At 49.2% G+C, this 19,784-nt stretch overlaps 1 protein-coding gene across 6 annotated transcripts in view; it reads left to right on the top strand.

The window, feature by feature from the left end:
• The window catches only part of SLC18A2 (solute carrier family 18 member A2), a 114,838-nt gene that overhangs the window by 8,061 nt on the left and 86,993 nt on the right, over positions 1-19,784 (top strand). For all 6 annotated transcript variants that reach the window (XM_072805163.1, XM_072805159.1, XM_072805161.1 and 3 more), the window contains exons 4-13: positions 3,822-3,880; positions 4,159-4,242; positions 4,583-4,675; positions 5,459-5,548; positions 5,675-5,718; positions 5,790-5,850; positions 8,372-8,467; positions 18,579-18,657; positions 18,874-18,925; positions 19,581-19,644. In XM_072805163.1, coding sequence (XP_072661264.1) covers positions 3,822-3,880; positions 4,159-4,242; positions 4,583-4,675; positions 5,459-5,548; positions 5,675-5,718; positions 5,790-5,850; positions 8,372-8,467; positions 18,579-18,657; positions 18,874-18,925; positions 19,581-19,644 — 722 coding nt within the window. The remainder of the gene's footprint in view (positions 1-3,821; positions 3,881-4,158; positions 4,243-4,582; positions 4,676-5,458; positions 5,549-5,674; positions 5,719-5,789; positions 5,851-8,371; positions 8,468-18,578; positions 18,658-18,873; positions 18,926-19,580; positions 19,645-19,784) is intronic.

The following is a 19,784-nucleotide window of genomic DNA, read 5'->3' as shown; positions in this document are numbered from 1 at the left end:
ATTCAATATATGACTTTTAGTCTATTTTCAATTGGATTAACTGCTCCCTGATGCTCTTAAAGAGGATGATCGTGGGCTGGGATGATGCCTAAGGGGATAGAAATGGGACATTTCGCTAAAGGCTGCATCAGATCTAGCTCCGCTTAGCACTGAGACAAGAGGCTGACTCACATGTTCATGATTAATGTCACTTGAGCCTCTGTCCATTTAGGAGATACTGTGAGGAAGGAGAAAGGGCACTGGTGATCTGCCCATCTCCCGGTGACCCTGGGGCACTGGACATCTTTCCTTCGGAGGTGCGTGTTCGGTGGGGGAGGGGGAACAGAAGAATTTGAGGGCGGAGAGCTCCAGGATCTGCCCCTTGTGCCCTGTTGCCTTAGGGCTGAGCCCTGGGGGAAAGATGCTGCCCAGCACTTTCCACCGGGCAGCCCAGGCAGCAGCTTGGCCAGCGCTGAAAGTCCAGAGTACGTGCGTGTCCAGTAACAGGAAGAAGCGGTGTGAGCCCGTGGTCCCCAGAGTGGTGGGCTTGCTCTGGCACCATGGGGGAGCCGCTCTGTGTTTGAACCTCCACGTTCTCATCCAGCATGAAGGTTTAGACTGGCCAGCCTGTGAGTTTCCTTCGTGTTTGGCCATGTGGTTATTCCATACATGCTTTATTAAAATCCCAAAGGGATTTAAAGACAGTAGCTGCAGTGGTTTTAAAGCAAACACAAGACCTGGGCTTGATAACAAGAATCCTATATAAGTACACATCCCTGCATGGAGCCATCTGGCGTTAAGCCATAGAGCATTCATTCCACTCACCCGGTGTGATCCCCCACCAATATGTATGCTAGCAGGACCTGGCATGCCCTAGGCACTCAAGATAGGTCCGTTATCCTGAATTAGGGGCAGGTTACTTAATTTCCCTGGCCCTCAATGTAGTCATCTGAAAAATGAGGATCGTGCCAGCTGCCTCACGGAGCTGGGGTGAGAATCACGAGTGGTCCCTTTCCTAGTTTCCTATTAACGTTCTTGTGGAATGCTAGAGGCTCCTGGTAAGAGGAAGTTACTCTGGATGTGTCCTGCCAGGTCGCCCGGGGCCACTTATCCGGCTGCAGACTGAGCATCGCTGCACTGGTATTTCCAACAGCTTTGACAAATAGATCGTTTTCCAAGGAGTATGTTGAAAGGGGGTGAGAAGCCTAGGTTTATTGCAGGGCAGCTACAGGCATCGCCACAATTCCTTCTTCCCCCAAGATGTGCAGGAGTTGCTGAGAAGCAATGAATTGCCTATGAATTCGCTCTCAGCCTCCTGGTAGTTTCTTCCCTCAGTATCCTGCAGTGCTGTGTAGGGCCTGGTGTTGTGAGTGGGGCTCTTTTGCCCAAGTGAATAAAGAGTATGGAGCAGTCAGCTCCAGGCTAGCTGAGGTTAGAGAAGCTGTCATTTGACGGCTATCTGAAGTGCTGTTTTGAACCCTGGCATCCTGCCCTGACTTGCCTGGTTGGCTCTGAGCCCCACCTGGTGCAGTGCAAGCTCACCTCAGGTCACAGTAGGGGGACTTTTGCATGGGATAGTGGGAGGAGGGCTGTCTGAAATGATGCTATTTTGAGATGTTATTTGTATTTTTGCTAGTTTCTGGAGCACATGAAGCAGTTAAAGAAAAAAAGAGGAGGGGGAGTATGATGAGGACCTTGTGGAAAGATTCTGTGTAAAGCCACATATGTCTTTTGGCTTCCTGGGGAGGTGGTGAAGTTTGCAGGGAAAAGCCCTGGACTGGACAGGATGGCCCTGAGTGAAATTAGCCCGCGGGCATTTGACAGGTCACTTTGGTGGCCTCTGTTTCCTCATGTGAGATGGGGAGGTGGTCATCTGCCTTTGTCAAATCGTTGAGCTGATGGCTGTAAGTGCTTAGAGAATTGAGTAGAACTTTATTTATTCATTTTTTAATTTTATTTAATTAATTTATTTTTTTAAAGATTTTATTTATTTATTCATGAGAGACAGAGAGAGAGAGAGAGAGAGAGAGAGAAAGGCAGAGATACAGGCAGAGGGAGAAGCAGGCTCCATGCAGAGAGCCTGACGTGGGACTTGATCCCGGGTCTCCAGGATCATAACCTGGGCCGAAGGTGGCGCTAAATCACTGAGCCACCCGGGTTGCCCTTATTTATTTTTTTAAAAAGATTTTATTGGGGATCCCTGGGTGGCTCAGCGGTTTGGCGCCTGCCTTTGGCCCAGGGCGAGATCCTGGAGTCCTGGGATCGAGTCCCACTTTGGGCTCCCAGCATGGAGCCTGCTTCTCTCTCCTGTACCTGTGCCTCTCTCTTTGTCTCTCTACATCTATCATGAATAAATAAATAAATCTTAAAAAAATAAATAAAAAGATTTTATTTATTAGAGAGACAGAGATAGCAACAGAGAACATGAGTGGGGAGGAAAAAGGAGAAGCGGACTCCTTACTGAGCAGGGAGCCCAATGCAGGGCTTGATCCCAGGACCCTGGGTCATGACCTGAGCTGACACAGCCGCTTAACCCACCGAGCCACCCAGGTGCCCCTGCATGTAACTTTAAGTGAAGGTATTGTTATCGTGATTTTTTAAAAAATATTTTATTTATTTATTCAAGAGAGACACAGAGAGAGAGACAGAGATGCAGGCAGAGGGAGAAGCAGGCTCCATGCAGGGAGCCCGATGTGGGACTCGATCCCAGGACCCCGGGATCACGCCCTGGGCTGAAGACAGAGACTTAACTGCTGAGCCACCCAGGTGTCCCATTATCGTGATTTTTTAGTCAAGCCTAAACTAGAAGTCCCAGTCACTCACTTCCAGGCTGAGTGACTGGGACTCAGGACTCCTTGGTCCTCATTTGGTTCCTATCCAGGAGCCCGAGGGTCTAGGGCTGGAGGGAAACAAAGCCTGGAGATGCTCTGGGCTGTTCTGCTAGAGGATGGTCAGTCACTCAGCCAGCATTGGCCTCCCACCCAGGGCAGCAGGGGCCAGGAAGCTGCTTTCACTCTCCTGTCCCATCCATCCGTAGAGCAGGAGCCAAGCAGTCTGCATACTCTGCAGGCACAGAGAGGAAAGAAAAGAGGATGAGGGAGGAGACCCTTTCTGAAGCACCTTCTATGTCCCAGGTGCCTGGTAGCAGTTTATCACCCACATCTCCTGTCTTCCCTCCAGTGCTGGGAGGTGGCCTGTGGCTTACTTGGCTCACACGGTAGGGCCGGATGCGATACCAGGAGGCCGGGGTCTTCCCACTGCCCCTGTCCACCCGGGGGGGCAGATCCCTGTAGGGACTGTGGTCTTTCAGAGCAAATAGGATGTTGAAGTTTTGCACCAAAATCAAGGCCTAGTTCTCTAGGCTGGCCTCATCGAGGTCAACGCGTAGGGAGACTTGAATATCCCCTTGTATCCTGATGCCTCTCAGACGTAGTGCCGTTGTCTCTGCTGCCGCACTGATGAATCACCTGATGACCTTTCACTGGACTCATTGGCTTGCCATTGTCCCTTTGGAGAAGCTCTAGCAAAGACAGTAATTAAAGAATAATAATAAAAAGATGGAAACCGGGGTGTTGTGTATTTTAGACATGCCCTGGGTTACTTGCCAATATTGTGTTAACATTTATTCCGGAGAAATTTCTGTCCAGAGTGGCAATCCTTAAATGTATTCACGTTCCAAGGCAGTCAAACACGAAAAGGTCACATAGGAAGCACCAACTATATGAATTTTTAGAAAAGTCGACCAAACCCTCCTCCATCTGATCCCAAAGGTAAGGCTCCATACAAAGCCTTAGGGAAATACGGAGCAGTCACCAGACGTTCCCCGTGGCTCTCTTTTGCAGAATTGGCTACCCAATTCCAATGTTTGCGGGATTCTGCATCATGTTTGTGTCCACGATCAGTAAGTGTCTGCTGTTTCCGGCTGCGTGTGGGTCCCCGCGTGGGCTCCGAGGACCACACGCTGGGCGCTGAGCCTGGGTCCCCCGGGGTGCGGGGCGGGCCGGGTGCTGGCAGCAGTTGCAGAAGGGGGGTCGGTGAAGCTGTTCACGGCACAGGAGCACAGCGCGGTTAGTAGGGAAATGCGCCGTCGGGGCGAGGGATGGCCTCAAGGCGCCCCTGCGAGACGGTGGCCCCGCGTCAGGCTGGCACTGATGCGCGGCGCGGCCGCCCCCTCCGCAGTGTTCGCCTTCTCCAGCAGCTACGCCTTCCTGCTCATCGCCAGGTCGCTGCAGGGCATCGGCTCCTCCTGTTCGTCTGTGGCTGGTAGGTGCCCCGAAACCCCAATCAGTCAGCGCCCGGAGCTGGTGGGGGGCCGGGGGAACAGCTTCGGTCTGTTGCAGGGGTCCCCAGGCTCACCTTGGCTGGTGGCCCCTTGCAGAGTCAGTTGGAACAGTGCAGGGACTCCCCGGGTCAGTGGTGGTATTGGGGGGGGGTCCGTCGGGAGGGTACTGCTCCCTTGGATTTGGCTTGGCCTTATATTTCTGCGAATCTGACAGGTTTGGGAGCTCACAGGTCCGGGCCAGAGTTGGGCAGGCGAGTCACTGATGATTCTCTTGGTGCTCCCTTGACAGCTCGGCTGTTGACCATTTCTTCTCCTGTTTAGGGATGGGCATGCTGGCCAGCGTGTACACGGACGACGAAGAGAGAGGCAACGCCATGGGCATCGCCCTGGGAGGCCTGGCCATGGGGGTGCTAGGTGGGTGAGGGCCTCCAGGAGCAGGCTGCGGGGAGGGCCTGTCTGCTGTTGGAGGCCACAGCCTGCCCTCTGCCCACTCTGAGTCTGTTCCCTTTTTATTCCCCGCGCCCACCTCCCAGCACCGGAGGGAGGACAGGACATGTGATGATAACTGCTCCCTTGGAAAACCGGTGGGACCTTCCTGACCTGGGAGGATGTGGGCTCCCCTGCCGCCTCATCCCAGCCTGCTGGCTGACCTTGGGCAAAACAAACCAACCCAGACCTTCCTGAGTCCAGATGTAAAAGGAAGGCCTGAACCCCTTCTCTTGGACATTACCATCCCACCCGCGGACCTCCCCCCCTCCTCCTGGCTGACCTCCCTTGCCCCAGGGACAGATCCCTTCCTTGAGAGGACATGTGGGTCCTCTCCTTTCCCTGTTGCATCCCCAGCCTTCACTGGGGAGCCCAGAGTTCTCTCCGAGCTGGTTTAGAAGGAACAAGATCCGCGCTGACCCATTTTCCTGTGCTCCCTGAGTAGCTCGGTTGTGTGGCCTGGGTCTGGTTGCTCTCTGGTCTTTACTTTTGGGGTGACCCTCATATGCTCATGCCCATGCCTTGCGTAGAAAACTGCTTGGAGGGAGTTGCTGGGGCACCTTGAGCTGAGAAGAATGTAGGGTGGCCACCCCCAAATAGTTTTGGGAACAAAGTACAAACTCGAGGAACAAATGGACGGTCCTAGTGGAGTTGGGGGTGGGGGTACCAGTCCCAGGCCCTGGCACCAGCTCCTCTTTCTCTTCCTTGCAGTGGGCCCCCCCTTTGGGAGCGTGCTCTATGAGTTTGTGGGGAAGACAGCTCCGTTCCTGGTGCTGGCTGCCCTGGTGCTCTTGGATGGAGGTGAGTCCATGTGGGGACCTTGGCCATGCTCTTGGTGGCTGTGACCTGTGTCAGCAGGTGATCCGTGTCAGCAGGTGTTTGCAGCAGGTGCTTGGGGCACCTTTTTTCCCTTCCTTTTTCTTGTAGCTATTCAGCTCTGTGTGCTCCAGCCATCCCGGGTCCAGCCAGAGGTAAGCCCCTGGGGAAGGAGGGGGCCACGGTGGCCGCGTCAACCTTTTTAACCCCTGATTTTTGCTGACAGAGCCAGAAGGGGACACCGCTAACCACGCTGCTGAAGGACCCGTACATCCTCATCGCTGCAGGTGGGGCCCTCCTCAGTCTCCCCGCTCCTTCTCAGCCAAAAATGGGGGTTGGGTGGCGAGAACCAGTGCTCGCTGGGCTGCTGGAAACGTTGGGCGGTAGAGAAACACGAATAGCAGAGGGGTTACGTATGCACCACAGGGAATGGCTTTCTTCCATCATTAATTTCTGACACTCAGCCAAGTTCCTTTGTCGGTTTTCATTTGGGGCAGAGATATCCGGGTCACGGAGATGCCCTGACACAGAGGTTTATTTGTGTCGGTGGCCATCGCTGTGTGGCCGTGAACTTCTGGAAGGAGTCCGTGGCCTCACTGCAGGCATCGTAGGTGGGTGGTCTGAGTCACCTGGGCATGCATGGATTCAGGCTGACAGCACAGCCCCAGAGGACAGCTCCCTCCTGTGGAGAGGTCACTCTGTGCACTACCCCAGAGGCTGCTGGGAAACCGCCCTTGTCTACAGAAGGTCCCATCTTTGGGTTCTTGGTCTAGATGGATTCAGAGGAAGCCCTGGTTCTATGGCTTGTGGGAGGGTAATGGGCGTCATTCATCCAAGAGACTGTCTCTCCAAGACCAGCTTGGTGATGTAGGCCTGGGGCTGCCGAACAGGAGACCGGTTATGCTGCCTGGGTCTGGACACTGGTCAGCACCGGGCCTGGGGTCAGGTCAGGAGAGGGCAGCCCTGAAGTGTGGCATCAGATGCAGTTAGGGGTACATTTGTTTAAGCAGTGGTCATGAACGCTGGTCGGGCTGGGAGAGTCTGGCTGAACTGGATCCATGCCCCTACCTCAGAGCATTCCAGTGTAGCCTTTTTATGCCCCAGGCTGGCCGCCCGCTGCTAGATTTGGTCAGGGGGGCACCTGTGTAACCCTGGTCTAGACCCTCTCCATCATACCTGTCAGCCAAAGCATTGCAAACCTGGTGTGGTGACCTCCTAATGCAGGGGGACCTCTCTGTGCCCCCAGTAAGATGCAGGGACAATTCCAACACCCAGGTGCCCATGGAGCCCGGGTTGTCTGAGGGGGAGTGAGGAGGTGTATGGTGAGAGTGGGACTCCCTGAAGCCCAGCACCCCCTGCCTCGGGCTTTCTTTGACCCTCATCGTCTCACCCTGACTCAGAGAGGAAAGATCCACCCAGCACTATCAGGCGGTCACACTTCCAGGCAGCCTTGGCTCAGGGAATTGGGGGCCAGGCGACGTGTCTTATTTGTTGTGGTGGGATTTTAACTGGTGAAGGTGACTGAGTGATAACGCGGAGAGATCAGTGCTATTGAAAGGAGATTTTATTACATTTCCTGTGAAAAGGAGGCATGCTACGCCACTCAGGGCCTCCTGAGGAAGCAGCAAGTTTCCTAGGTCAGAGGTTTGCATGGGGAAGGCAAGGAAGGCCTGGGGGAGCAGCTTAGGATGGGCAGGCTTTGGGGCCTGGGGGCTGTCCCTGCATGCCTGGTGCCTGGTCCCGGGGTGGATTCAGGGCAGGGGTGTCGGTTTGCTGTGCGAGAGTTGGACCAGGAGGGGTTCAGAGTGTGGGCCCCGGGTCACAGGGGAGATAGAACAACTGTGTCAGTTTGGCCCTAGTTAGTAGACGGCAAATAGACAAACACCGAATCTGGGAAAACAGCAGGCAGGTGAGGGGAGCCAGTCACGTCAGCATCCTTTCTCTGTTCCACCTGTAACGTCACAAAGCATGAAAAAAAAAAAAGTATGGAGAAGACCTTTCTTCGTCATGTGACCACCTTACTCACCATTGCACAATGTCGTTTGAATCAGGATTCAGGCAAATGAGAGGTTCTTGGGGACACAGCACAGGAAGCTCCCAGCACAGTGGGGAACAGCTCTGTGCATCTTCTTTCCCGATGGCTCTACCTTCTGGTTAACAGGGTGGTAATGGATATTTGCAGAAATACTCTATGTGTATAGTGGATTAAAAAAATATCCCTCAACAGCACACCTGTACCGAAAGCACTGAGTTTTGGGGCATCCCAGGGCATCTTTAGAAATGTCTGTGTTCCTTGCACAGTAAAACTTGGGTGCAGGAGCCTCCAGTTGCTGGGGTCTGTGTGTGGCCTGGAAGTGGCCCACACTGGTGGGTGGCCTCAGGCAAGTTACTTCGTTAATAAATTGGAACTCCTTCGCTAATAGGTTGGGATGGGTCATCCAATAACGTCTACAGCTCCCTCCAGTTCCTTTATGACTCCGGGATTCTAGTTTGAAAAAAGTTTTTCTTAATGCTTTGTTTGAATTTAATATTTAATTTTAATTGTTAGTATTTCATTTTAACGGACTTAACATAATATTTAATTGTTCTTTGATAAGAATAACAATGATGATGATAGTAATAATAAACCCAGCCTCCTCACTATCCCCTTGACCTGTGAATAACAGCTTTTCCTCACAAAAGGAGAAGTTCTGAGCATCCAAGTGGATTGTTCTGGCTGTGGGCATGCGGGTTTAACTGTGTTTGGAATCAGGAGGGGATGCTCAAGAAGCAAAACAGAAGCACACTAACCGTCCTCCTCCCTTGAAGGGTCCATCTGCTTTGCAAACATGGGGATTGCCATGCTGGAGCCAGCCCTGCCCATCTGGATGATGGAGACCATGTGTTCCCGAAAGTGGCAGCTGGGTAAGGACTAGGGCAGCTTCTGATTCCAGAACTTTTGTCCTTGGGATGAATCCTATCATTGTTGCCCAGCCAATCTGCAGGTACCAGGATAATAAAATGATTGTTTCTGTTTGACACTTAGTGGGGTCAGCGCTTAGGGTAGCAATGAGCTTTGGGGTCTGTTTCGGCCCCAGTTTTTTTTTTTTTAATTATCCCTGATGGGATACAGAATTAACATAGAGGCATCACACCTGGGCAGAAATGAGAGAGCAAAAATATATTCATTGTCTTCCCATGTTTCTGAATTAGACTAGTTATGTTAAATGTATGTGGACAGCAATAAAATTTATGTGAAAGAGGCTAACAACACACAGGATTTAAGAGGGTGAATTTTAACATTTTTAATTTACAAGTAATACATGCTTTATTATTAAAAAAACAGTTGGGGTGCCTGGGAGGCTTAGTTGGTTAAGCATCTGCCTTTGGCTCAGGTCATGATCCTGGGGTCCTGAGATCAAGCCCCAGGTCAGCTCCCTGCTCAGCGAAGAGCTTGTTCTCCCTCTCCCTCTGCTGCTTTCCCTGCTTGGGCTCACTCTCTCCCTCTCTCCCTCCCTCCCTGTGTCAAATAAATAAATAAAATATTTTTTAAAAAGTCAAAAGTACACAAATCCAGAAAGTAAATCTTAAAATCTCGTGTTCACCTTTTTCCTCCCAACCCAGTCCTCTATGAGATTCATTGTTAATAGTTCTGTTTTTTTTTCTAGATGGTTCTGCATTTATTGCCATGCTTAAAAGTTGAAGCCAAGTGGAATCTTGCCAGTTGTATCACTGTGTGACCTTTTGTTTGTTCATGTGTCCATTTCAGAATGGGTAGATTTAATTTTCAAAATTAATTAAATTAGAATTTTAATCAATTACACATGTACTTAATGTTTAAGTTAAATACTATGACTAGAATTATAATGAGAAAGCCAACAGTCCTTATCCCATGCCTCCCCATCACCAACCCCCTTCCTCAGATTTGATCCTCTTTAATGCCTTTAGTTGTTTCTTCTGCTAATTTATGTCTCTAAATATGTGTAACTTCTGTTTTTTTAAAGTTCTCCAATTTCTGACATTTTCTGTCAGCTCCCTAATATGTTAGATGGAGATTAATTCCATTATTATTCCACCTGAAAATATCCACCAACTCACCTGTTTTCTCAACTTCTGTTTTCCTAAAACAGTTATGTTTGCGGGTTACAATGGTATTCAGATTGCCATTGTGACTATGCAAATATTGTTCAAAGAAGAGCTATATATAGAGTTTTGTGATTACTTCTTTTTACGGACTTCTATTTTTCCTAAAGTTAGTCATTGCCATGTTTTTTTCCATTTTCTTAGTTTTCAAGGTAGCATTTATGAACATATTCTCAAATTCTCTGGCAGAGGTGAAAGGCCTTCTAAATGTGGCCAAGTACACCGGCAAGCCTAACCTATTTGTCTTTTTGCTTGTTTGTGGACATTTGTCCCACATTACTCTGTCTTGCTCCAGTCTAGGCTTATTCACTAGGTCATCCTAGGACTTTCTTCTTCCATTGTCTGGACATCTTTGCCTCTTTTCTGTTTCCTGTATCCTTCTCCTCTATGTTCCTTTCTCTTGGTTTACTCTGTCATTATGATGGAACACATCCCTCTAGCCGCTTTCTGAGAGATGGTGCGTGGCAGGTAAAGTTTTCAGAGATCCTGCATATCTACAAACATATCTATTCTCTATTTTTGGTTGATTTAGTCTATTTGAGTATATGAGTCTTGGATTGGAAATTATTTTTCTTCTGTTTTAAGGCCTCTGTCCTATTGTGCTCTAGTGTTCAGGGTTGCCATTGAGGAGGCTAGTGTCCTTCTCATTCCCCATCCTCTGTAAGAGCTGGAAGGATCTCTTCCTCTTTAGGTTATGAGCATCCATGATGGTTTTTGCAGTGAGGTCTGTTTTCTTCTACTCTACTGGGCACGTGTTTGGTTAGCCTGCTCATGTGGGAACCTGTTCCTTTTAGTCCTGGGAAACCATTTTGATTATTTCTTTAATGAATCCTCTCCTGTACTCCATTTTCTTTTATTATTACTCTTGGTTCAATGTTGGACCCTCTGTGTTTTATCCTTTTGATTTCTTATCTTGCCTTTTCTTATTTCCACTGATTTCTTCATTTTCTAAACTGCCTATTGGATTTTTATAATTGGTGTCCTCATAAATTTGAAGAGCCCTTTCATATTTACTGAGTGGTTTTGTATGTGTGGAAGGGTTGTTGAAATAACAACCTCTTCCCGTTTAGTAGGAAGACTTCCACTCACTTCCCAACTCAGCCTCTTGTGTTATCTCTGGTCTCTGTGCTGCCTGGGGTCTCTGGGCCAATTCAGTTAGTTTCTTTAAAGAAGCTGCCTCCTGCCAGGGTGAGTGATTGAGAGCTGGAGAGTCCATGTACTTTTAAAACAGCCTTTCAAAAAATAAAAATAAAATAAAAAAATAAAAAATAAAACAGCCTTTCAGCTCTCTTTCCAGTTGATAGCCTCAGCCTTACATTCACAGTACCCGGAGCCTTCAGTTCCTGAATGTTCTAGGTTTGGAGGTACAAAAGCTGTTGCTTCCTGTTGGCTGCTCCATGTGCAGGTGGAAGGTTCCAGTGTTCTCTGTTGTATCCCTCACTGTTCTCCCTCTGCTTATTTTTCCTTCTCATTGCCTTTTCTCTTTTTATATTTTGTCTGTTTTTGGACTTCGAGGGGAAGGTGTAGAGTTTTTTGTTGTTGTTCCTTTACTAAATTTTAAACAGAATTTGCAATGGGAATGGAGAAAAACCTCTAGATTCCATCTGCCCTGTTTAGCTGGAAGCCCATCATTCATTTTTAATACTCGGATATTGTTCTATTTTAAGGTTATACCATAAATTTTCTGCCAAGTCCTATTGTTGGACATTTGGGTTAGTTCCGGTTTTTGCCATTTAGAAACCATACTGTAGCAAGATATTCTTACACATATTCCTGTTCGTGTTTAGAAGTGTATCTGTGTGCAAATCCTGAAAGTTCAATGGGTGTTTGGTAATTGGTAATATTGCACTAACACCAGTACTGTCAGTTTTTCCCAGTTGCATATGAGGTGGGGTGTGTGTGTGTGTCTCATTTTGATTTATTTTTACAAATTCTTCGAGTACAATTGAGCATCTTTTCATGTTTTAGCCATTTCTATTTCCTGTATTGTGGATTTCTTAATATTTTTTGCCAACTTTTTTTCTGTGGAGTTATGTGTCCTTACTGATTTTAAATATTCTTTATATATTGATATTCTTTATCAGATGTTTTACAAATATGGCCGTCATTTTGTTGTATGTCTTTTGAGTTTACGAATGGGTTCCCCCCCTACACACACACACTCAGAACATTTAAGATGCCACTAGTCAGGGTTAGCAATTTGCCCCTTCATGTCCTTGTCATCGGAGTGAAGCTCTGGTGAGATCTTTCCCATGTAGAGATTATTTTTTTCATCCATGTTTTCCCCTAATTTATGTTTTATACATAAACATCTTCGATTTACATAGACTTAACTTAGGTACGGGGTTGTGTTAAGGATTTGGTGTTAACATTTTTCTGTATGGCCAGCCAGTTGTCCTAGGAGCCCACATGATTTTTCCCACCTTTATCATACTTACTGTGTGTTCTTGGGTCTGTTCTTGGGTTCTCTTTTCTGTTCCATGTGTGGAGATGAATTCCTCTGTCAGTACCCTCCTATTTGATTCCTGGAATTTTAGAACATTGTTTAATGTCTGACAGCTTGTCCCTGCACACATACCTTTTTCTTTTTCTTTTCTTTTTTTTTTTTTCCACATACCTTTTTCTTTAAGAATTTATTGATGATCCTTCCCGGGGACTTATTTTCTTTTCCTAGCTCTCTTGGCTTATAAATTGCCATCTTTGGTTGGCAAGTGAAGCTGCGATTTTTGGTGTCCCCCGCCTTCCCTCACAAACAAGTTTCTATCCCCTCTGGAGTGGTGTCTTACCAGATCCTGCTTCTTCCTTCAGACTTGTCCCTACCCCAGTCCTTATGGGGCGCTGCACTGAATCACTGTTTTCTTTCACCAAATAATCCTTCATTAAAAAGTCCCAGATTGCTTGGGATTGAGCAGGATGAGACTGGGACTGCCAATGGGTGGGTTTCTCTTTGGGGTGATAAAGTATTTTGGAATCAAACAGTGGTGATGGTTGCAACACCCTGTGACTCTGCTAAAAACCACTGAACTGCATGCTTGAGCAGGGTGAGTTTTAGGGTATAGAAGTCATGTCACAAAGCAGAATCCAAAACAAGCCCCAACAGCAAGAGTCTCTCCGTGAAGGAGAAAGAATTCTTGGAACAAAACTAGGGCTAGTTCTTAGAAATCAAAACTCAGAACCTCCTGGCAGGGGAGACAAAGAAGAAACCCCAAAGACTGGAAGCTGCCAGAGAAAGCACATCACTTTGCAGAGGGAAAGACTCTTTTTTTTTTTTTTTTTTACTTTCTTTCTTTCTTTCTTTCTTTCTTTCTTTCTTTCTTTCTTTCTTTCTCCTTCCTTCCTTCCTTCCTTCCTTCCTTCCTTCCTTCCTTCCTTCCTTCCTTTCCCTTTCTTTCTTTCTTTCTTTCTTTCTTTCTTTCTTTCTTTCTTTCTTTCTTTCTTTCTTCTTTCTTTCTTTCTTTCTTTCTTTCTTTCTTTCTTTCTTTCTTCTTTCTCTTTCTTTCTTTCTTCTTCCTCTCTCTCTCTTTCTTTTAAATATTTGATTTGTTTATTCATGAGAGACACACAGAGAGACACAGAGACACAGGCAGAGGGAGAAGCAGGCTCCCTGCAGAGAGCCCATGTGGGACTCAATCCCAGGACCCCACAATCACACCCTGAGTTGAAGACAAACAATCCACCATTGAGCCCCTGGCCCTCCCCGGAAGATCTTTTTCTAACCGGAGTTAATGAAAAGCAGTTTTGCAAGAGATGAGATGCCGCTCTTCACATCCCATTGCTGCTGAGGGTGGTAACCCTGCGGCGCTGCTTCTCCCCCTGGTGGTCTGGGGCCCTTGACCCCGGGCCACAAGGTGCCCGCACCTGCCGCGCGTCCCCAGAGCTCCCGTATTCGCTTTGCAAGCGCTCTTGGGCCGAGCCACTCTTGCAGTGTTTCCGATGCCCCCACCTGACTTCCTCTCCTGCTTGGTGCATCTGGGCCATGAGCCAGGCACCTCCGCCCCAATGCCCCCTCCCTCTCCAGACGCAGCCCGAGGCTTGCTTTCTAAAGTCCTCAAAGTCCATCAGTCCCTGGGCCTTCCGGGTAGATGGCAGGCCCAGGCCACCTCGATGTTATCAGGAGATCCTCTCCTTGGGCTTATCTCTGAGGCCAGATGTCCCCCCCCAGCCCCCCCTCCCCGCCCTGCTGGCCACACCTCTCACCGTGAGATCACTCCCTTCCTGCCACAGAGACACAAGAGATTCCCTATCTCTGCCTCTTTTGCCATGTTGTCCTTAGTGTGAAGGGAACACGCCCCTCATCCTTTCTGGGAAAAAAAACTCTAAGATTTGAAGTCAAAGCAAAACAGTCTTACCAGCTGCATGGGTGACACATGATTGCTTTTGTTGAACGCTGCGTTTTGGGCCATAGTTTTTCGAGGAGGTAGGTGGTAGCCCATCGACACTCCAGAGGGCTCCCTTGTGAGTCTGTCCCCCAGACACCCCTGCCCCTTGGGGGTGGCTCTGACTTTGGGGTTGGCGGGGAGAGAATCATTTCATGGCATCTCTCTTTCAACTCCAGTCTGGGGTCAGATGACCTTTCCTCGACACCAGGAGGCTTAGGAACTCAGTTCATGGTAAGGCCTCCAAACCCCAAAACGGAACTTAAGGTCTGGGGAATGGGCCCCAGAGAAGAGTGGAGCTGAACTCTTTCTTCTGGCTCCTTAAGGAGATGTGCTGGTACAGCCGGAGGGGATAGGATACTTGCCTGCTCAGCAGGGGAATCACTCGGTTCCCAGCCAGCGATGACCTTGGGGCACGTGCTGTGCCAGCCTGGCGGGGTCCCCAAGAGCAAGATGATTGCTGAATGCTGTGGCTCTGGGATGTGAGGACTTCAGCCTCCTGCGTCTCCCTTAGGATAGGGCAAACTGGGACCATGCCCTGTTCTGGTTCTTGACCGAGCCCTTGGGGACCTAAGGAATGAGTCATCCAGAGCTCAGAAGAAGACCATCCCACCATCACTTCTGGGGCTACATGTCCAACATTGGCTCCTTGTGGGCTTCGTTGGGGTTCGAGCCCTCTTGTACCGTCAAGCCAGTGGCCGAGGCCAGGCTTACCATGAAAGCACAGGGATGGGCAGATGATCCCTGTGGGTGAACTTTCTCATATGTGCAGAGGTGCGTGAAGGGGTGCAGCCGCCCCTGGAAGGAGACAGCAGCCCAGCAGAGGGAAAGGCTCACACGTGTGGCCGCAGGCACTGTGTGCAGGCCATCCTGTCAGTACTGTTCCCGTCGTGTCGGGCCAAGGTGGACAAGACTTCCTGTTGCACTTGCAGGTGATACAGATTTTGGAGGGACAAAGTTGGCTAGTTGGTGACAGATTCCCAAAGGTCTCCCTAGGCTCCAATGAAGGTCTGAAAGGGACATGGAGGGATCCCTATGGTGAGAACATAGGGTCCTGCCCTACGGTTGCAGACGCCCCATGACGGCAGGCGGGGACCTGGAGGGAGCGCAGGTCGTGGTGACATGAGCCACATGGAGCTGTGTGAGCCGGGGCCCCAGGGGTGCAGAATGGATGCTACTACCTCCAGAGCCAGGAGTGATCCAGGGGCCAGACGGTGGAGCCAGCCCTGAGATTCACTTGGTCCTTCTTCCCTGAGGTGCCAGGGGTCATGTGTTGGGCACCCAGCATGGAGCTGGGCTGGGTGGGTTCTGGGTGCCGTGTTTCAAGGTGAGGTAATTTGGAGCTTGTACAGAAGAGTGGCAGTAGATATCTAGTCACTAGGGGCGCCCCAAAGCCCTGGTGGTGGTTCACCGGGAAGCCAAACTGTGGCTGGGATGCATTCTCTTGAGCTGGTGGCTGGACTGGGGAAGGAGGGGGAAGGCGGCTTCTCTTGGCTCTGGAATGCACAGCAGGACCAGTGGGGGGAAGTGGTGGGAAGCCTTAGGGCTTGGTGTTTAGACACCTGCCCCTAGTAGCAGCCGTCCTTTAAAGAGCTGCCTGGAAGAGCAGTGGGTCTCTGAGCAAAGCTAGCTGGGCTCCTCTTGGGACACCAGGCAGCAAAGCTAGCTGGACTCCTCTTGCACCTCTGCTGCAAGAGGCACACTGAAGTTTCTCTGAGTGCCTAGAACAGGTTCTGGGGGCTGTGTACTGCAGCGGGGGCCCTGGCGATGCAGAGGATGCTGATGCTGTGTCACAACAGCAGTCGGGAGCTTGGAGCCTGAGGTCCAAAGACCGCGTGGGCCTGCCCTCAAGCGACAGCGGCCTCCTTCAACATGTTTGGTTCTGTGATGTGCATGTCTTCACCCAGGATGTTTTCTCTAAGTGCTCAGCCGTGTCCTGAGCACCTCCTTTGTGCCGTGGGGACTGGGAGCTGGGCCGTGGGAACAGGTGAAGTGGTCCCTGCCCCTGGGGGCCCAGTGCAGCCTGGGGAAGGGCCAGGGCGAGATGCGAGTAAGCTGGAGCTCACGCAGAGGGCCCAGGCAGGGGAGTCAGCCCGGGAGGGCTGTTTGTCACTTGAACCTCCGAGCCTTCCTACGCCATGTGCGCGGCGTCCCGGGCTCTAAGAGGTTACAGTGACCCACTGTCATGCCTTGCACCCCGTGCTGGAGGATCGTGAAACTGGATTTGCTGAGAGAGCATTTGCTGTCTGTGGAACACAAGCCCCCTGGCAGGTCCCACGTGTGAGCTCCGCGCCCCACCTGTAGGTCAGGAGGCTGTAGCTGGTCTGCGGCTTCCCCTGGAGCACTCTGGCAACCCCGCGCCGACGCTCTGTCTTCATCCTGTGCTGAGATTCACCAGGAAGCAGGGCTCCTGGCCAGGTTCTTGGCAATCACTTTCTTTGGCCCCAGTTGACAGCGGTGCCTGTGGACCGGGCTCAGCCCATACGTAGGTTTTGGGTGTCAGCCTGCGAGAGCTTTATGTTTTTAAAAATTAGTTGTCAGCATTTACAAATCCCAAGAGGTTTCATGTAGGAACATGGAGGTCAAGCTTTTCTGGAAAAACTGGATCTTCCAATCTGGGACTTCCATCCTCAAGAGCAGTAATTGTCCGGGAGGAATAGCAGGTGCCTTCCTAGATGGGGTCAAGGCCCTCCCCCTCCATTTTCGTTTTGTTTCTCTGACACTGAGGCCCAGTGTCGGTGGCTCTTTATCACGGTACCTGTGCTGGTTTTGATCTTATACTTTGCCTCCTCCTTTCATGTACCCCCTCCCTAAACCCCAGAGATACTCATCCTGGGACAAAGGCCTTCATGATTTCTTAGGTCTCCTGACTCTACTATGTTGCGTTGAGATGAGGCTTAATTACCAGCTGCTTTGGGGAGCTCCTGGGTTCCCAGAGCACTGCCTTCATACATTTGTTAACGTCCCTAATGTAGCCACGTCCCAGTGCAGACGTCATCTGATTCCTTCCTTTGAAGACGCTCTCATGGTGACCAGAGCCACATTGTGGTCATTGTCTTCTGCCGTAGCAGTGAGCCGGGGCCGCGCTATCAGTACTGTTTGCTGAATCTGATTACACCCAACAATTATTTGGCCACCCAGATTGCCAAGTGTGATGGAAACGGTTTCCTGGAACATGAGATGAGATTGCTCTTTATTATTATTTCCCAGATCACTAAGCCTAGAATGATTTGGTTTTGCATTTAGCTCCTGGACCTAATCAGTTTGAAGTCCTTCCCGTGCTGGAAGGCTCGACCTCTCTGGAGGGCTTGATGGCTTGCATTAGTACGTACGGAGGTACAGGGAGGCTGCTGGATCCTTGAAGGGGCAACATCACCCTTAGCTGCATGCTGGTGGGCAGCAGGGACAGGCAGGGCCTCAGGCCCTGTGCACTTTGAGTAGCCCTGACCCTCTAGTAGCTAGCGTGCATGTCTAGCTTACGCAGTCCTATGATCGCAGACAAAGCAGCTTCACCATTTGTGGGCAAGGCTTAGAATCAAATCTGGTACAGCAGAGCTCAAGAAGAACACTAAAAGTATGAAGTTTGAAAAGCCGTCTTTCGAAGAGATTGTCCTACTGTCCTGATAGCAGATGGGGACCACAGGGAGCTGATAGGGACAGGTCCCTATCAGGGGCAGCTGGGCTGGTCTGACTCGAAGAGGGCTTTCTGTTCAATGCAGAGACGACTTTCAAGGCAGCCACTCCACCAGCTGCTGGAAATTGGCCCAGGCTTGGCCCAGGGGTGCCAGGTCTCTGGGAGAGCATAGAACCTTGGACATGACAATGCCAGTCATATGACTTGGCCACCCCAAAAATGACCACATAGACATTTATTATTATTTTTTTTAGGCATGGAAAGATGCTCATAAAGCTAGTTGAAAGAAGCAGGATGTAGAACAATAGTATAAACCCATGTTTTGTTTTGTTTTCTTAAAATCTCATGCACATGCATTGATCTGTGTGTGTAAACTTGTGTGTATAAACTTACAGGAGGAGGTCACCATGGTCATTTTCTGAGTGATGGGGTTTGGAATCATTTCAATTTTGTTCTATGTCCTTCATGTTCCCCATTTTTTTTTTCAATGCTCGTGTCTTACCTCTCTGGTAAAGCAACACGGGGGTGAGGCTGGGGGTGGGTGGCACCCTGCTCATGGCCCATGGGGGCTCTCAGGGACCAGCTCCTACGGCGCAGAGTGCCCACACCAGGCCGTGTGTGAAGCTGCCACCAGGCAAGATTGGAGCTGCTGATAGAGGAATGAATTTCATTTCTGGAGCGTCTCAGCAGCTTTGTGAGGCCGGATAAAGCAGGTGGGGTCCAGTCTGGACCCGTCAGCCGCCGGATATTAGCTGCTTGGGTGCAGGCCCCAGGGCTTCTCTCATCGGCTCTAATCACCATCGTGGTGTCTGACAATTATTACTTTTTCTAACACTTGACTGATAATCAATACTGATAAGGTGTCCTTTTCATAAATTTACAGGCATTGCTTTCTTGCCAGCTAGTATCTCTTATCTCATTGGAACCAATATTTTTGGGATGCTCGCACACAAAATGGGGAGGTAAGATGAAATGCGGACAACGCTCACTCCGTCATAATAATGTAGCTTTAAAAAAAATAATGTAGCTTTTTAAAGCAAATTCTAGATGTTTCTACCTTAGTTATCAGAAGCAATTGTTTTGATTTCTGTTGAAAATTTGGCCTGGGGAAAAAAACCTAAAGTGGTCATTTATTAAAGGCACTGTTTTTTTTTTTTGTTGTTGTTTTTTTTTGATAGGTGGCTTTGTGCTCTTCTAGGAATGATAATTGTTGGAATCAGCATTTTATGTGTGAGTAAAAGATGGTATTTGACAAGCGGCAATGATCTGTAAATAAAACTTTTGCTTTGGGCAAGAATCCCCAGGAAACCTTTTATAGCTGTTTGAAATTTGTTGACATTTGTTTTTATTACGTCTTCCATTTTCCTCAACTTTTTTTTATCGTCTGACACATTTTGGACAAGATTCTCCAAGGGATATTTACATTTTATGTCAGCTGGAGGTTATTTAGTATGTTTTGTTGGATAGTGTGCATGTCACTACCTACTCCACCCCCATCATCTTAAACATTACAGTGTCTTAAAACACTTTCAGATAACTAGCCGGAAACAATAGCAAGATGTTTTTCTAGAATAAAACACCTTCTACCAATGGCCAGTATCTACCTTAAGTGAGGCCTTCTGGTCCTTGTCAGAAATGGAGTGTGGTCAAGGCCAACCTCAACTATAGCAGTTAGCGAGTTTTTCTTGGTGGTCACAAAATCCCTTTCAGCTTCAATTCAAAGACTTGGAGAACCTGATTCTCCCCAAACTCCATCCACCTCCTTCCCCCCATTTCCTTCAGAAGGGAATACACACACCAGGCTAGAGAAATTATGTCTTTTATATTTTCCCAGATTTACCATTGGATGTCATGATTCTAGTATAATGTTTATTTCCTCTCACAGATTCCTTTTGCCAAAAACATCTATGGACTCATAGCTCCCAACTTTGGAGTTGGTTTTGCAATTGGTAAGTCATGTAACCTTAGGCCTAAATTTAAAACTTTGTTTCCCCCATTACTGGGAAGGATTTCCTCTTATTTGGGCAGACTGTCGTTCCTCAACCTAAAATTTCTGGAAGCTTGAGCAGAGGCTGTAGGCAGCCAAGCT

Source organism: Canis lupus, chromosome 29, assembly GCF_048164855.1.
Source record: "Canis lupus baileyi chromosome 29, mCanLup2.hap1, whole genome shotgun sequence".
Taxonomy (NCBI): domain Eukaryota; kingdom Metazoa; phylum Chordata; class Mammalia; order Carnivora; family Canidae; genus Canis; species Canis lupus.
The sequence above is the reverse complement of the archived record's forward strand: the minus strand, read 5'-3'. Positions and strand labels throughout refer to the sequence as shown.